The sequence below is a fragment of the Pteronotus mesoamericanus genome, unplaced genomic scaffold (genome assembly GCF_021234165.1).
Source record: "Pteronotus mesoamericanus isolate MK-2021 breed Mesoamerican mustached bat unplaced genomic scaffold, CSHL_Meso_final contig_20, whole genome shotgun sequence".
Classification (NCBI taxonomy): domain Eukaryota; kingdom Metazoa; phylum Chordata; class Mammalia; order Chiroptera; family Mormoopidae; genus Pteronotus; species Pteronotus mesoamericanus.
The window spans coordinates 97160266-97178547 of record NW_026555085.1 but is presented as its reverse complement, the minus strand read 5'-3'; the positions used below and the strand labels follow the sequence as shown (position 1 = coordinate 97178547).

The 18282-nt window shown below is 45.5% G+C and overlaps 1 protein-coding gene across 1 annotated transcript in view; it reads left to right on the top strand.

Moving 5' to 3' along the window:
- The first annotated feature begins 2299 nt into the window (after positions 1 to 2299).
- Positions 2300 to 18282, top strand: part of CNKSR3 (CNKSR family member 3) — a 75928-nt gene continuing 59945 nt past the window's right edge. The window contains exon 1 of the mRNA XM_054570134.1: positions 2300 to 2523. Coding sequence (XP_054426109.1) covers positions 2472 to 2523 — 52 coding nt within the window. The 5' untranslated portion in view covers positions 2300 to 2471. The remainder of the gene's footprint in view (positions 2524 to 18282) is intronic.

Sequence of the window (18282 nt, the reverse complement as noted above, 5' to 3'; positions counted from 1 at the left end):
CCTTATTTAAATAGTAATTAGCCCTCAGGACTTGAAGTGTAAACAGAACGCTAATTCATTTAGATAGTTAATTGGTGTTCTGTTTAGAGATCTTACCATGGCCTTCCTTTTTTAGCTATGATATATTTATGTACTGAGTATGGACAGTGTATTGACTCAGTGGGATGAAATTGTGCAAAATTCTTGCCTGACTCCCACCATTTTAGCTTTTAACTCTCTAGTAATGACTAATGCAAATGTATTTGAAAACACTGGGAAAACGTCAAGTAAAATTCTATGGCAAAATCATTAACACTTGACCTCTCTTCATAATTACAGGGAACATGTGGCCCAATATATTTATGTTATTCCAATGTAAGTATCAGTAGATCTCCTTTCATATTCAGGAATATCTTGGTTTGGAGGTAAATTATGTGGTCACTCTAATCATAATAAAAAATGACACAGCAAACAGTGACTGATGTAACTAAAGGTGTGGGTAAGATTGGTTACTTTTTACAGGAGACCCAATGACAAATGTCAAGGTCCTTCACCCTACCTATTGTCATAAAGATGCTTAACAATGGATGTTATTAAGTTTAAAGGGTCATTTTTTTAAATTTTTATTCCTAAAGACAACTACTTTATCAGGAATGTTGTTATTGCCTTTGCAAAATTTCCTGGTCTGCCAATGACTCTTCTAAAAAAAAAAGGAAGAAATTCAAATCATTGCATTTGATAGCTGCATGTCCCTGCGTGCATTGTTGTAGTTCCTTAGTCCTATAGATAAGCTGCATGGAAGGTGGGTCTGATATTGTTTTACTTTTAAAAATATTTATTCTTCCTGTTTATTCTAGCTCACTACACTGTACAACAGATGCTTAGGCTTGCTACGAGCCGTCATTTCAACACGTGCATCCAAATAGACCTGTATAAACAGTACATAACACGCCAATTCGACAAATATTTATTGAGTGCAATGATTGGCACATAGGAAGTGTTCACAGATATTTATTGAATGAATAAGCACCAACCGCACCTCTGAGTCCGAACTACGTTCTACCAGCTACGTGGTAGGGTCTGCCCTCGAAGGGTTAGCAGTCTCTGAGGGGAGGGAGAATATAAATAAATTAATCATAACTGAATGTAAGAATCATTAAGTGCCAAAAGAACCTCCAACAATGAGTGAGTGGTCGAGCTCCCTGGGGCTGGAGGAGCTTGAAGGAGGAAAGGTAAATATTTCATTTTGGATTTCCCCTCAAATCAGGGGTCGCTCTGGCCCTAAGTTGAGCCCCATCAATGTGGATGGGCCCCCGTCGTGTTAGTCGCTGAAACTGTGCACGTGCTATTTTTTGCGGGGGGGGGGATGGGACGGGGGCTGACGACTTCCCAACTGCATTAGCTCACTTTGCAAATATGAATTATTATAATACGGCACTATATAACCAATTTATTATGATTCATTTTGGTCGGAAAGTTATTGCAGTAGCATTCAAAGAGAAGTGAGTTTAAATTATCACTGTCATCCAAAATATAGAGTAAAATAATTTTACCATAAGAAATTTAAAATAAGGAAGGCTTCACTGCAGAGCGATAGCGATACAAAGACTTTGAAACGAACAGGACATGCAGATTCTCTTTTTTTGAGTGTATTGTTGCTCACACCGAGACAGACTGTTCTGCTACCAATAGGACCCGCGCCTCACCCAAGCCAGCGGGCTCTCCAGGAAGCACGCACGGTCTACACCCGCCCCTTGAAAAGGAAAGTACGGCCCGGGACGCCCGGGGAGTGTGTGCGGAGGGCTTAGAGAGGGAAAGTAATCCGAGTCGCCTGTTTGGGGCGGACCCACCTCCTCCCACGAGTTTCGCTGGCCGAGGCCCCGCCTCCTCTTTTATTCCCTGAGCAGCGACCCGAGCTGAAACTTTGTAACCCGAGCGCGCTGGCCCTACTCTACTCTCAGCCCCAGTGCAGCCAAGAGGGAGGCGCAGGAGGTGGGACCTGCGGGCGGGAAGGCTCCGGGACGCCAGCGCACGCTGAGAAGGGAGCCTGGGAGAGCACGCCGCGTAGAGGAGGAGCTGAGCGGGAGAGGAACGCGCGGCCCGAGAACCGGAGGGGGTGGCCCCGGCCGTAGGCACAGAGGAGCAGCGGGGAGCAGCCGGCCAGGGGAGACCAGGGGTCTGGGGTTGCAGCCCCGCGTCCCCGCAGCAGCGATCGCCCGGGAGCAGCAGCTGTGTCGGGCTCCCGGCGGCGGCGGTAGCAGGAGAAGGAGCTGCAGCTGGACGGTGGCAGCTGGAGGAGCAGCTGCACTGCTGTCCCGGGTGCCGGGAGGACGCAGCGCTGCCCCGCGCTGGGATGACCCGCTGACCGCGGCCATGCATCCTTGACGGGGCGCGGGGACAGTCGCAGGGCGCGCCCTCCGGGAAGGACAGTGGACGCGGGCAGCAGCACTTTACCGCCGACTCTAGCCCGGCTGGGAGCGAAGCCTTTTACCATGGAACCCGTGACCAAGTGGAGCCCCAAGCAAGTGGTGGACTGGACTAGAGGTGAGCAGCCGTGGGGGCCCGGCGTCTCCAGTGCTGGGGGTCGGGCGGGCGGGGAGCTGGGATAGGGGGTGCTCAGCACCGCCCGCGGGCGAGAAGCATTGAGTGCAGCGCGGCGACAATGCAAACTTCTTCAGAGTGGCCTGTGCGCCCCTAGTTCCTGTGCCTGCTTCCGGGGGAGTGGGTTGGCAAGCTGAGGAGAACCCCATCTTTAAATCAGGGAGAAAGGATGGCTTTTCTATTGAGGGTGAGTGTTCGGGGTGCCAGTGTCGGGACTGGGGGGGCGCGCTCTCTGCCTCGCCTGGGTGAGGTGCCCGGCGCCCCGACTGCCCGTCCCGGAACGCGAGGCACAAAGCGCCTTTGTGTGGGTGACTCCCCTCGGACCTCGTAAATGCAGCCTGCGCGGAGCAGTCGCAGGCGTGACGGGGCGGTTGGACAGGTATAGGGAGACTCCAGCCGCGCGCTGACCGTCTGTTTTTGTTGGAGAAGGCGAGAGGGCAGCGCCGGAGCCAACGCTGAGGCTTTCGCGCCGGGGAGAAACCATGAGCCAGACTCCCCGGGACTCGGTGACTTTTGCTCCGGGAAGGCGCCAGTACCCCCGGTGGCGCTGCATGTTTAGGCCACAATGAGACCCTGGGAAGAAGTCTGTTTTGAACCACTGACCTGAGTCATGCTTATTTGGGAGGAGAGGAAGCAGTAGGATGGGAAGGAGAGGGGTGATGGAGCAGGGGTAGACGCTTGCGTACTCTGAAATGTCGCGGTTACTGTTTTACTCCCTCTGAAGATTTCCAGGGGAAAAAAAAAAGAAAAGAAAAAAAAAAAAAGAATAGAGGTTTCTCAGGCCTCCGTATTCTTCCAAGAGGACCACGTCCACCAAGAACAGCCAATATTTTCATGGGTCCCTTACCCGCCCCGGCTTCAGCTCAGCATCTCTGTTTCAAGTTACTGCTTTCCACCGCCCCCTTCTTCTATCTGCTCTTCCAGGTGAGGGATGATGTCCTTTCTCAGTAATAATAACTAGAATTGTATAGCGCTTTACAGTGCGCTAAGAGCTCTCTCTCTGTTATTGCCCTTGGTCATCACAGTAAGCCTGTGAGGTAGGTAACACTGGTAAGACGAGGTCATCTTTCAAACTGTCTCACCCGTGACTGGGGCGTAAGTGGACACTGATCCGCTCCGCATCTCACTTCCCAGGCGGGCGGTAGGCAGCGACCACATGGAATGTGATGTATGGATGTGTCAGTGGGGTATGCCTGGCCCTTTCCTGCTCCTCTGGGAAAGGGAAGGGATACACTCTGCCCCTAGAAGAGGTCTGTCCAGTGACCAAAATTTCCTGGGCTCTGAATTAAAACGAAGGAGAACACAACAAATACTTCTACACGGGGTAGAAAATAAACAGCATTGTCAATGCTTGGGACAAAACATTGAGGTAAAAGCCGTAAATACCCAGAGTCTGTTTTGAGAAGGGTTTGTTCCCCCATTCAGGACACTAAGGTCGCCATCTAGCCAACTTGCCCAGACTGAGTTGGTCTATTTTACCTGTATATCATAGAGACAACCTAAGAAACTGATGATTTCGGCCGTCTTTGAATCTGAGAGCTTTTCTATCCCATGTGGTAGCCAGCATCCACACGTGGCTCCTGCGTCCTGGAAATGTGGCCCGTCGGGATTGCGATCCTCTGGAAGTGTCAAGTACAGGTGGCATGTGCATGTGAACTAGCACGTTAATAGTTTTAATACTTATGACATGTTGAAGTGATAGTATTTTGGAAACATTGGGTTAAATAAAATGTATGACTACACTTCATTTCACCTGTTTATGCTTCCCTTCTTAAATGTGGCTCCTAAAAAATCTCACCCATGAGGCTCACATTTGAGGCTTGTGTTTCTGCTGCACAGGGCTGCTCCCCAGCGAAGAAGGGGTTACAGCTTATCGCTCTGGCTTTCCTGACCCTCAGCCAGCCGCCTTGATAATGTACAACCAGAAAAATGCTAACAGGCACACAGGAAGATTATGGAGTGAGATCTTCACACCCTCCAGATTTGTGTCTTTTTTTTTCTCCTTTGGTTCCTCTTGGGATTGGGAGAAAAAAGTGTGAATTCACATCCTGTTATGTTTAACATTTAAAAGGAAGAGCAGATTCAAATTATTTTGATATCCAGTTGCCTTGACGTTATGACTTGGTCAAGATTGCTTTCTTCCAGGGAGAGTTTCCAACTGACCCGACAGTGATTATGGTGTTCCGGTATCTTGGTGCCCGGAGCAGTGGACACTGATTAGGTTGCATACCTGTGGTTAGCACGTGGTAACTTTATGCAGAATGCCTCTGCCCTTTTGGACCCTTCAGTGCAGCCTCAGAGAATGACCTGGATACTCTCTATGTTAGAATCTAGAAAGATAAAAGGAGCAAGAATGTGGCTAACTCTTAGATGACAAGAGGCTACATGCTCCCAAATTGCATGGTACAATACATTACTTGAATATCTCTCATAATAGTAATGTGAAAGTATTTGACTTTTTAAATGAACTATTGACGTATGCAAACTTGTTTGCTTATAGGACTATTTTTAGCTCTCTTTGCTAATCTCTCTACCCAACCCCCATTTTATAAATACATCCTACTGATAAGCAGCTTGTCACGTAGACTTTGCCACTCTTGGTATCTCATGAGCATGGTTGTGGTGGCCACGGGAACTGTAGGAAGTTTTCAATTCAGAACTCCTGTCGAAGTTGTTCAGCAGATGCATGCATTAAGAAAAAGGTTGATGTCTACAGAATGAGTCAATTCACCCAGTTATTATTACTATTAATTTATTTATTTGTGTTAATCTTTAGCTGCATTATCACCAATGTGTCATAACAACAGTATATCCTCACTAAATATTAGCGATGTGTCAGGCACAGGTCTAAGCAACGTATAAGTGTTGGCTCATTCAATAGGCACAACCACTTGAGATAGGACCTATTATTTCCATTTTGTAGTTGAGGAAACTGAAGCACAGAAAGGTTAAGTACCTTGACCAATGTCACACAGCTGGAAAGTGACAGAGAAGAGTTTGACCCTGGGCAGTTTGACTTCATTCCATTTCATTTCATTTTCTCAGGAGGTCTCGCCAGGGTCATGCCTAGAGGACTTGCGATCCTCACTGCATTGATGACTAGACCTTCAGGATTCCAGGATGTGAGTTATTGATACCATGTGTTAGTGGAGGACAGTTGTCTGGTGGATGTGGGTCTCATCCCACATATTTGGTATGTGTCAGGAAAGTTATTTCTAAACCAAATTAATTCATGGTTCATGGCACCTTGCCTTTCAAGTAATTCAGTAAGGGTTTTTTAATCATAATAACTGAAAAACACTCACTGGAACATTTATTAAGTGTCAGACACTGGGTTAAGTGCTTTATTTAGATTTCATTTAATCCTCAAAAAATCCAGTGAGATGTGTGAACCATTATGAGCCCATATTAAAGATGAGGAAACTAAATAGAGAGAGAGAGAGGGAGAGAGAGAGAGAGAAAGAGAGAGAGAATTTGCCCAGTGTCCCATATTTGTAAGTACTGGTGCTCTTAAATGCCCTTCTGCACTCTCTCCCCTCTGTCACTTTGTTACATGGGCCAGCACCAGGCAGTGGAGTTCGGCAGCACCATTGTGGGCTCTGGAATCAGACTCTGGGTTCATATCCCAGTTCCACCCCTGACTGTGTGATCTCATGTAAGCTCTCAATAAATTTCCACTCCTTGTTTTTATTGCTTCCTCTCCTCTTGTATCCTGTAGCTCCAGGTTGTAAATATTCTCTCCAGACAGTCAGGTCTGTCATAAGGTTGACGCCTTCCACTCAGGGGTGGTCAGTGCCCAAGAGATTGCCCTGCCATCTGCTCACCCCTCAGAGGATCCGGGCCAGGACTTGCGGCTGCAGCAAAGGTCTTGGACAGCTGAGTGGCAGATGCCTTTTGCCAATGTCATGAACCTTCGACATATTTTCTTAGCTTTTTTCTTATAACCACTGGATTTCCAGTGAGCATAGCATTAGGACTGGCTCTTGCTGTCAACGGCTGACCCATCTGGCACCTGGTCCCTGGTTGGGCATCTGCATCACCTGGGAGATTGTCAGAGATGGAGACTCGCAGGCCAGTGAATGAGAATCTGCATTTTGCCCAGATCCTGTGTGCTCATAACATGTTGAATAGCACTGGTCTGACACGCAGCTGCAAGCACGTTTTCACACTTCCTGCTGTCTGATCTGACCTGGGCTCAGTCTATTTTACTTAAGTTCTCCAATGATGACACTTAATTTGAGGATGCTTGACATGGCCACTGAGTAAAGCAAGAAGTTAATCTTAGGGTGTGTGCTTATATTTATAAGCACCACCTAGCAACAGCATCAGGTAATTCTCAGCAAGCTTAACTGTGATCTTTCCTCTGAGGTTTCTTACATATTCCTTGGGATTTGAAGAGTTCTCATAACAATTTTTTTTAAAGATTTTATTTATTTATTTTTAGAGAGAGGGGAAGGGGCGGAGAAAGAGAGGGAGAGGAACACTGATGATCAGTCGGTTGCTTCTCCTCCTCCTCCAACTGGGGACCTGGTCCACAACCCAGCCGTGTGCTCTGACTGGGAATCAAACTGGCGACTTTTTGGTTCATAGGCTGGCACTCAGTCCACTGAGCCACACCGGCCATGGCACTGACTCTGTTTTTGATCCTTTCTAGCCTGTTGTGTTCTAGCTCTGCGACCTTCCTCTTCGCACCTTGCTTTCCGTCTTTACTCTCACTTTGTGCTGTTTCTGGAGTTTTCACCACTGGTTTAGCCATACTCTAGGCTCTTAATTAATAAAGCAAGTTTTATTTACTTGACTTCTGCAGAGTTCTTCCAGATTTGTTCCTACTTGACTCTTATTGCAAGCCCAAGACAGGCTTAACGCGCGCATATCTCCTTTGCAGATGAGGAAACAGGCTTTTGGGTGTTAATGAGCTGTCCAAGGTCAAAGGCCATGAGTTTGGACCAGACACCACAGGCTTCTGTTCTGTTTTTCTGCGCAGCCCTCGCGCTGTTCCTCCTCTGGCCGAGGCTGGTGCCCTCCGTTCTCTCCTAATTGACAAGTGTGGGAAACGGACAACTTAGAGAACTTCTGATTTCCGTGTTTCCTGATTATCCCTTTAGGAGTTGTACTCATGAGACATGCCTTTTCTTAATTTTCCTTTTCTGTTTCTTTTTTTAAAAATTCCACAGCTGAAGCAGGACCCTGCATATCTTGGACCTGACTTTTTAGCATTTGTGGTACTTACTGCCAGTTATTTGTTTTTATTGCAGTGTGTTGGGTTTTATTGGTTCAGAATGCAGCTCAGTAATGGAATGATTTCTCTTTTTGACTCTCTTTATCTAATTTGTATTTTTATTCTGAGTGTCATATTACAAACTTTTGGCCTGATACGGTTAAGATTTCTGGTTGGTAGAACCATACACACACACTCACAATATATTTCACTTTCTCAAGCAACACCTGCTCACTTGCATAAGCCCCATGGGTGCTCGCCTTCGATTCTTCACAGCTGCTTCATTTGTGCTGCTTTGGGGGAGGAGGTCAGGCAGTTGGAGTGAACAACACCCAGGCTTTGAAGTAAAATAGAAATGGATTCAAATTCTGTGTCTGGCATTGACGGGTTCAAACGCTTAGGTAAGCGAATTACCTTCTCCTGGCCTTCCTTAGCTTGCTCATCTGTAAAACTGGATGAATAATAATCAAGTCACAGAATTTTACTTAGAATTAAAAGAGGTAATACAGGGGCAGCACTTTGCATGATGCACAGCATGTAAATCTTCACAAACGTATTATTCAAACTTATTTTTGACTAATAGTAAGTTTGGTTGATAGTCACCTTTCACACACTTACTAAAGGTTAATCCCATCCGCCCTTTTATGGGTATATAGGTGGTAAGTTAAATCAACTCCATGTTCTGTCTTCTCATTGTTTGACAGATTTCTCTCACTTCCTTCGAGGACCTCGTATGTCTTAGATGAAGGTGGGGTCGCAGACAGCTTTAGTGGCAGCTCGCTGAGGACCTACTAAGTATCGTAGGTGCTGGCAATCCAGCCATGTTCTAGGTGCCAGGGTCCAGTTGGGTCCCTGCTTTAATGTGGCAGATGTGGGGATGACAAACAGCAATGACATCATCTACCATCACTATAAAAGAGATGAACGAGAAAATATCAGCTGCTGATAAGCTCACAGTAAAGCAGAATGTGGAGGCGAGTGACTGGGGAAGAAGGGGCGAGAGGGGTATTTTTGGATGGTGTCATCGGGGTGCCTCCGGAGAAGATGACATTGAGGCATGATGACAAGGAGGAACCGGCCATTGCAAAATTAGGGGAAAGAGCATTGTAGGCAGAAAAACAGGTAGTGCAAAGGCCCTGAGGTGTGAATGGGCTTGGCGAGCTTGAGGGAAGGAGGTGTGCGGTCACGAAGGGCCAGGCTGGTGGGGTGGCGGTGGGTGCAGATGGGGTAAGAGGTCAGAGCATGTATTGTCTTATGTGGGTCAGGCCTTCGCAATTTTTTCTAGTTGTTTCGGAAAGTAGGGGAGTGACTTGATCTCATTTGCCTTCTTGGGGCAGAAATGAACTCAGGAGTCCAGCTGCGAGGCACTGCAGTGTTCTCAAGAGGATGGTATGTTGGTGGCTCCAGCATTTCAGAAGCCAAGTTCTGGGTACAGTGGGTTCATTGATAGCTTCACATCCCAGTAATTTGAAAATTACATTTGAAGCGGGATCCATCGATAAAACACGTTCTTTCCCTGCCAGTGTGAAGCGAGCTCCCTGCCCTCCCCTCATCCCGATTACTCTCTCGTCGTTGCAAATGGAGAGCGGCAATCTTTCTTTGTGCATTCACATGCTTTGTGCACGTCATTGTTCTTTTCTGGCACATTTTGCTGGGAGCTACAGTTTCTGAAGCTGTTTATTCATCTATGAATAGGGTTTTTGTGGAAGTGGACTTAGCCTAGTTTGTTTTCTTTGACATCAAATGGCTGATTGAACAGTTTTTAACCTGGGATCACAAGGGCAAATGCAGTTGTGTTTATTAGAGCAAAACAGTTCCTTAGAACGTAGATCAGTAGGTTGGAAAAATTAGAAAGCTTTTGCTGTATGAATACTTAAAAAATATTTGAATCAAAGGAAGTGGTAGAGAGAGCTGATTTTAAATATTTTGCTCCCCTGACAGACTGTCTTTACTTTTGCTTCAGTAAATAGAGCCACTATATTTTTGGTTGAATAGATGGTATTTTGAGCAATTTTCAACAGGTAAGAGTTGAACACATTTTTAAACGATGCATCACTGCTCAACAGGGGGAAGCTGGTGGCAGGGAATTGGAGGCAGGTAGGCAGGCGTGGCCTAACCTGGAGGCTTTCTCTCACTACACATCCCTCATCCCTCCACTCCCGCCCCCTCTTAAGGATAATATCCGTCAGCCCTGTCAGAGGAAAACCCCGAAGTGTTCTCCATCAGCCAAGGCCCTGATTCTGATAATCTGAATCATGCTTTCCTGAGGAAAACCGTTTTAGTGAAAGGAAACATTCTATTTCCTATTTTCAGAGATTTGAAGCAGAGGGGAAATTCAGTGCTTTGGTGTTCAGGAGACAATGTGTGTGTGTACATGTGCGCGCGCGCATGTGTCTGTATTTCCAACTTTAACCTGTGTTAACGGAACAGTCTTTTCTGTTCTCAGAGTAATTTTATGTTCCGACGTCTTAAGGACGACCCGGAGTGTGATCTTTGCAGTAGAGGAGAGCTAGCTTAGCGTGGAGCGTGGACCAGACTTTAAGTAATGTGACACCTGTTGACGTTGTCAGCACCATCTTAACATGAATTCCAGCTGGAGTCCTAAACTAACCATGAGCAGATGACGCATCTGTGAGTCGCATTTGTGAAAATGACTGACTGCACTAAAGCCTAAAATGGTTTGTAATAAGTATGTAAAAAAACATAAATATTCCTTGTGAGTAAGACGTCTAGAGACATGTGATGTGAGGTGGTTTGGTTACAAGCAGCCCTAGGCCAAGATGAAAAATCATCTCAAAAGCTGATCTGTAAAGAAAGACCCTTTTTTGGAGGTGGAGAAATTCTTCATTCTTATTTGGCCCTGTCTAATCGGGACACCTAATAAGCGCCTATAAATACAGGATGATTGTACCTGGCTCCTGATATTTTTAAACTGAGGTTGTCAAGAGGCCCTTTCCCACCGGCTGGTCGCTATTGTGAACTACCTTCGTAGGCAGGGAACTTAGATATGTAAATTCCCAGGCCCCACCCCCGACCCAGAAACTCGGGGCGGGGGCCCAGGAAGCAGTGTTTTAACTGGTCCCTCAGGCGATTCTGGTGCTGGCTACAGTTCACAACCACCGGTTTATGCCGCTGGTGTGGAATGTACAAAAATAAGTGGTATTGGTCAGACTATTCCTCATAATTCCTGTTTGCAGTTGGTTTTTAGTTAATATGTACTTGTTGATTCGGAAGAAGTTTTCCTTTGGGGAGGGTCGTTACAGGTTTCATTGGATGAGTTAGTGAACCTAGGTCAGTGAGTGTCCTTTCTGTAGCGTGGGCAGGGAAGAGTTAAATCTGTTACCGCCACCCCCCCCCCCCCCGCCCCCCCCCCCACCGCAGTGGCTCCACCCCAGACAACGCCCCCCCTCCCCTTTTGTTGTGTTTCTCCGTGAGTGCCCAGGCCCAGGAAAACACGGAAGGAGGGCCACGTTTCAGGTCTGTTTAGGCTTTGTGTGGAATTTCCAGACCTTGCCCTAATAGAGGAGCCGAGTGTAACACCCTCTCCCCTACTCTTGTTTTGAGAGAGAGCGGATCATTTTCTTTCACTTAGCACTCACGTTTTGGCTTTGAACAACGCAAGCAGATACGAAGAGAAGTGAGAGAAAGAAAAAGGCGAAAAGAGAAATACTCAGAGTGGCAACTATGTTGCAGCCCCATGGAAAAAGCTTTTTTGTCCTTGTACATGGAGGTTGAATCAGGGCAGACGGAGTTTGGGAGTCCCTGCAGTTGACAAAGGCCAAGGGAGTCCAAAATAAAAAAGATACAGGAGTGAAGGCTGAAGACCAGGAACTGCAGAGACTTGCAACAAGAGTTGCAAACGCAGATACCTGCAGGGTCCAGGCGGGCAAGGTCAGAAATTGAAATGTGGGTCACGTGAGACAATAAGGCGTGGTGGAGCCTGTGACCTATACAAAGTCACACTGCTCTGTTTCTCCTGGCTGTGGACCTACAGTTTCTAGGTCTTCTGATTTTTCTTTTGTTTTCAAATAAAGCTGGAAATCTGGACTTTTGTGTGACACTCCCCATTTTTAGAAAAGTGTCCATAATTTTTTTTATTTTTTATTTTTGCATAGGACAAATAATATGTCAGCCAGTTCCCTCTGTGGACAGCTGTGATCAGGTGTTAATTGTACAAGTGAGAAACATACCTATAAGGTGTGAATACAATGAGCTATATGGTAATTCAACTATTTAATAAATCTGTTTACTATTATAATTCCATTTTGCTACTTAAATAATGCCGTTATTTCTAACATTGATATGTAATTCCATGCGAGTATTGTTAAGCCAGGAACACTCATCTACGCTGAGGAACCCAGCAGGCCATTGTGAGTTACTCTTCAGTGGATAAACAGGAATTTTCCGGTGGTCTGGGAAGCCCAGTTTGAGAGCCTCTGACGTTGGCAGAGTTTATTCTTGATTCACCGGACAGTGGGGAAATAATACAGGGGTTTGAAAGGAGGCAGATTGCCGTGGAACTGTGGGAAGTGGGGAGGAGGGACGGGAGACTGAGAGACCAGTTCCAGGAGGCATTTGGGTGGGCTTCAGGTGGGAACTGAAGAGGCCCAAGCCACAGCAGAGGCCTTGGAGGGGGAGGAAGAGCTGAGAGAGGCACGGCCCAGGAGCAGTCCGAAGTCTGTGCAGAGCTGGAATGTGGGAGCGGTGGGTGAGAAGGGGCCTCAGGTGCCTCAGTACCCTCGTGCGGCAGGACCTTTACAAACGTGTTGACTTCCGAGAGGAGCTGCTTTGTGGGTTCAAGAGTGTGCACGCCTTAGAGATACCGACCTCAAAAGCCATTCTAATTTGTAGACAATGCATCTTGCATGGTACCAACATCTCGCCTGACTTAAGCACTTTAAGAAACAGCCATTCGAAAGTGCCCTCTCTCATAGCAGCGCTATAATAGTCTCCTGTTTTCATGAGGTGTGAGCAGTCTGCAGTTTGGCATATGCAGTGTGTTAAAATAGGGTAGCGTTAGCTGGAATTCAGGGCCTCACACTGGAGTGTGAAATGATGCAATATACATGAACATGACACCCAGAATTATTCCTGTACAGCTCTTTCTAAGTCATGGGCCACAAACCAAAATAGAGAGGCTTAGGATGGCCTGTAAATGGGGATAGAAAGTCGGTGCTGATGAACGCAGAATGCATCTGGAGTCATCCCTGAAGCCTTAGGGAGATAAGTGGTCTGGCCAACATGTCTGACTGCCATTGCTGTGTGGGTGGGTGAACTGGTTCCCTGGGATTACGCCGCCTTTGGGTTGCCAAAGCAAACGGTGAGTAGAAGCCCGAAGGATGTGTAGGGCTCTTCAAGGGCCTGGAATGACAGGGAGGAGGTGGCAGGTGCTTGCTCAACAGGCGCTGCGTGGCTGTTTTCTTATTCATCATTGGCCCAGCCAGCCCTTAGAGATAGAGCTGGTTTCTTCTGTGATTCCCCTCCGCAAAGTTAACCTGATTCTCTAATGAAGAGTAATGAGATTCTTTGTTCAATAGGATCAGCTATTAAATGGTAGATTATTTTTCTTAAAATAATCTTTCCCAACGCTCTGCATGGGGACATTTCCATTCAAACTTGCTAATTTCTCATCTATGATTTTTAAATGAATACTAACACCATGTATGTGGTATTCTGAGATGATGCTACCTGTCACGTTAATTCCAGCTTTGGCCATGAAGTTTTCCATGAAACACTGTATCACTAGGAAGTACCCTCTAATTCTTTATACCCTCAGTCTGTTAAATAGAGTGACTGGTTAACTGATACTTTTACCAACTCTGGTGAGGGTTGACAGTCACCATGCATTCATTCAACAGGTATTTATTGAGTGCCTACGGTGTACGGCACTGTTCCAAGAGCTGAGGAAACCGCAGAGAATAAAATAGGCAGTAGTTCCTGTCTTCCTGCGGCTGACGGGGTAGGCAGACTGTAGGTAAAACTCGTAGCACAGAGAAAGGATATATAACTGCGGGGAAGGGCCAGAGGCGGATGCAGGAAGTGAGTGGGGTGACCAGGGAAAGATTTCAGCGAGCAGTACAGCTGACGTGTGGATGAGTGTGCTTGGCAGAAGGAAAGCAGGTGCAAATGCCCTGAGACAGGAGAGGGCCCAACACGTGGAAGGAACGAGGAGGCCAGCGCAGCCGGGGCAAAAAGGAAGAGCAGCTGGAGAAAGACATCGCAGAGGAGAGGGAGACCCGTTGGTGCAGAGCCTCAGGGATCCTTCTATATATTTTGGCTTTCATGTGTTTTGGGGAGCCGTTGCAGGGTTTTGAGCCACAGAGTGGTATCAGATTTATATTTTAAGATCACAGTGTTGGCTGTGTTGAGAAGATGGAGAAGGCAAAGGTGGAATTAGGGAACCAGTTGAGATGCTTTGGATTAAGATGTGCAGATTGGCAGTTATAAAAACAGGCGCGGAGATGTGAAGTACAGTATAGGGAATACAGTCAATAATGTAATAACTGTGTATCGTGCCTGGTGGGTACTGGAAATATCGGGTGATCACTTCTTAAGTTATATAAATGTTTAATCTCTGTGTTGTTCACCTGAAACTAATATTATATTAATTAAACTATAATTAAAAAATAAAAAAAATATTTAAAAAGTAAATTGGAAAAAAAGGACTCTTTGGCCCAAGTGGTACCTTGGCCACCATGGGAGGTGCCATGTTCTGGGTATTCTGAGAGGCCAGCAGGATCGACCGCGAGTGTGGATTGGTTTGAGAGGACACCCACAAAGTTTCTGGTCTGGGGAGCTGGAAGGATTGATCTATGTAGAGGTGGAAGAGTGCGGGAGGAGAAAGCTAAGGGACAATCTGGGTTTTAAATTTGCCACTCCTCTAAGTCCACTGAATGAAGTAGGCCGTTGGGTATGTGTGTCTGGATTAATGGGGGAGGTTGGGACTAGATAGAAACTGGGTGGCCGTTGAGGTGTGCGTGGCGTTAAATCTTTGGGACTGGATGATATCACCAAATGAGGGCGCAGAGGGAGACAGGAAATCTGGGGCGTTCCACCCTTTAGAAGTCTAGGAGATGAGCAACCAGCAAAGACTGCTGTGAAGTTGCTTCCGGTGAGAAGGAGGAAGCCAGGAGAGGGTGGTGTCCTGGGGTGGTAGGGAGGGAATGTCCCCAGAAGGAGGAGTGATCCGCTGGGCCAGTACCACTGTTAGGCCATACGGGGAGGGCTGAGAATTGGCCACTGTATTTAGCTGTGTGGAGGACACTGGCGAACTTGACAGGATAGTTTTGGAGGGTTGGAGTTTGAATAAATTTCTTGAATTTTCAATGGGAGAAAGGGAATGGCCGTCCCTAGAGACCACCCAATATTAAAGGCTGTTTGTGAAAGAACACAACACTGTTTGATTCTCAGTAAGACACATGTACCGGATGCATTTTATTTTAGTTCTTTAAAAATCTATAGTCAACTTTTGGAATAGATGGCTGATTGGTAATTAGATATTCCATAAATTAGGGCATGTCACGCCCTCCCTGCACTGAGTAACAGTACATTGTGCATTATGTAATCTCTTATTTTAATACTAACACAACCATTGATTTAATGAGCGACTATCCACTGGTGACTTCTATAGAGAAGAGTTACTCAGCAGGAATTCTCTTTCTTGACAACATTTTGTGGAAATGAGAGAAAACAGATTTCTACCTGAGTTCTGGGTTATTCCATACTTTATACATTTAGCTAGAAAAGATATGTGATGGATGGATCCAAAACCTTGGAAGAATTCCTTGATGTTGTTGATTTACCTTCTTTTTAAGGCTTATTTGAAATATTCAGAAGGCCATGTAATCACATATCAATAATGTCTTTTATAGCCCATAGGTAGAAACCATTTGTTAGCAGGAAAATGGGTGCAAGTGGAGATAAACCAGTCAACTTTAACTATAAGTCATCAAATATTTATTGAACACCTATCATTTGTAATGTCTCTTCCCAGTGCAGGGAAGAGAAGGTCCCTGTGTCTTTGGCACATTCTATGGAGTGAAATGCATTGGCAAACTCCCAGGCATTTAAGCTACAGGGCATCCTAGGGGTGCAGAAGAGGAGTATTTAATTCCGATTTGAATGGGTGCAGCATGGAGGGCTTCTTGGAGGAAGCGACATCCAAATCGAGACCCGTAGGAAGATCACGAAGTAGTCAGGTATAAAGAAAATATTTGTCAGAAAACTGAGAGGCAAGAGAGAGCATGGCATTTATGAGCAACAGGTAGAGCTCAATTGTGCTAAATGAATCATGAGGTGAAGGAGACAGAGGTGAGGCTGGAGGGGGGGTGTGTGGGGAAGAGGCTGGGTCGCCAGGGCCCTTTGTACCTCTGAGCAGGTGGAAATCGGGGAAGAACTATATGCCTTTGAGTGGCCTTCCTTTGTAGAGGGAGTGTGTGTGTGTACACATACATAATACAAACACATGTACTCATACATATTATACATATATGTGTATGTATTCTGTGAGATTCCTATGTTATTTGGTTCAGGATTCCATTAGGGAGGCACTTAATCTCTCTTTATGGAACATGGCATTATTCTAGGTTTTAGACCAGGAGTGAACTAGTCCCTGTAAGGCAGGGGAACCTCCGAATCTCAAGGAGAAATATCAGTGAAAGGCTCTGCAGACATTAACTTGACTTGCTGAGTATTTATTTCTTTTGATCTGTGAAATGTGACTCTGATTGGACTTCTCGCATCAGGAAACATAAAAACTTCATTAAAAAAAAAGGAAGGAACTGCCAAGACCTTGACTTGCGTTAAACAGGAGGTGGGAGCCGGGCTGCCAGCAGCGGGGGAGAAGGGGGCGGTGAGCGATGGAGAGGAACCGCCCGGGGTGCTCAGGGTGTGTGCCTGGAGGTCACACCTTGAGCTGTGGGTGTTTTCTGTGTTATCACCTGGAATCTGCTGCTGTTGGGGTGGCTGATTAATGATTAATCACTGTTTCCAGCTCAGCATATAATGTAGTCTTTGTGTGTTCAGAGCCTTCGCTTTAGGCTGACCCAGAGTATAGCAGAGCATTTGTAGGAATTTATTCTCTAGAAGTGGTTAGAAATATCATGCAAGGGTTAGGAAGCCTTCCCCGAACCCTGACTTCAGAAGGATGTCCAAGCCTGTAGGACATACTCCTCCCCTCTTTTGTACTTTGAGCCTAGTGCAGTTCATCCTTAATTCTTGAAAACATGCGCCTTGAACAGTGTAGACCTGGGCCCCGATGAATCACACTTGCTATACCAGCTCCAGAAGCAGCTGCCACATGGGTATTCATTTCTGAGGTCCTGAACTCTGGAAGAACACACAGATTATACTTAAAACTAATGGGGCTTGATTATGGTAGGTTGAAAAACAACGAAATGAGAACCCACCTCGGCTGGGTGTGGCTGCCTTCTCTCTCACTTGCATTGTTTCCCAGCTTGTAGTGGGTGGTTGACTTTGCCACATCATTCCCAGAATTAAACATATACTCAGCCTGGGAAACCTTCTATCTTCAGCAGTCTACAGTTATAATTCAGTGGAATGTGGTTTTTAAAATAATTGAACAAGTTAAAATTTTAGTTTTTAATGGTTACCAATTTAAAAAAACCAGCCAGGTTTTCTCCGCTCACCCCATGATTTGGGAGTATATGATTCCTTGGGGGACATCATAGCTATTTCTTTAATCAGTTTAACATTCTTCTCTGTTTATTGCAGTGATTTGAAACTCTGTTTCATAATTTTTTTGCATCAATGGGTTTGTTTCACATCCCAAGGGTATTTTTGTTTTCCTTCACCTTTCCCTAAAAAGCACCGGAATGGATACTGCAAAAATATTGTGTTAAGGTAGCATGTGTATGGATATCTGTTTTTTACTATTTTCTGATTTAAAAATTAACTTTAACTTGAGATAATATGTAATATTTTAGTTCTGCCATAGAAATTCCGTCTCCTAAAATCATGTTCTAATGAGTCAAGGAACAAAAGATCACTTTCTAGGACTACTCAACAAAAGAAAAAGAAGTGTAAATGCCTAAAAGCAATCTTAGGAATTCAGGGAGAAATCTGAGGATCCAAGAAAAATCTGTCTTATTAAATGCAATTGTGCTAGGCTTCCTAGAAGTGATAAAGGCAGGGAAACCGGTCTTGTACAATGAATTTAATTGCCATCAGAAGATCTGAAAACAATTTTGTGGGTTAAGGTAGGTAATTATCATCCGTGGAGATAACTATGTAACTATAATGTTATAAAAAGCATTATAAAACTATTTTTCTTACAAAAGCAGACTGCATACTTAGATCTTATTATAGTAATTGTTGGTTTTATTTGCTTTTTACACATCCAAAGTTACAATGAAAGTGACATATTGTTGCAATGAGATGTAAGGAATAGAGCTTTTTACTCTTAAGGATTTTGCCTGGAATATGTTTTCATCCTTTCTCTCTGCCTGTTGTATACTCGGAGTGTT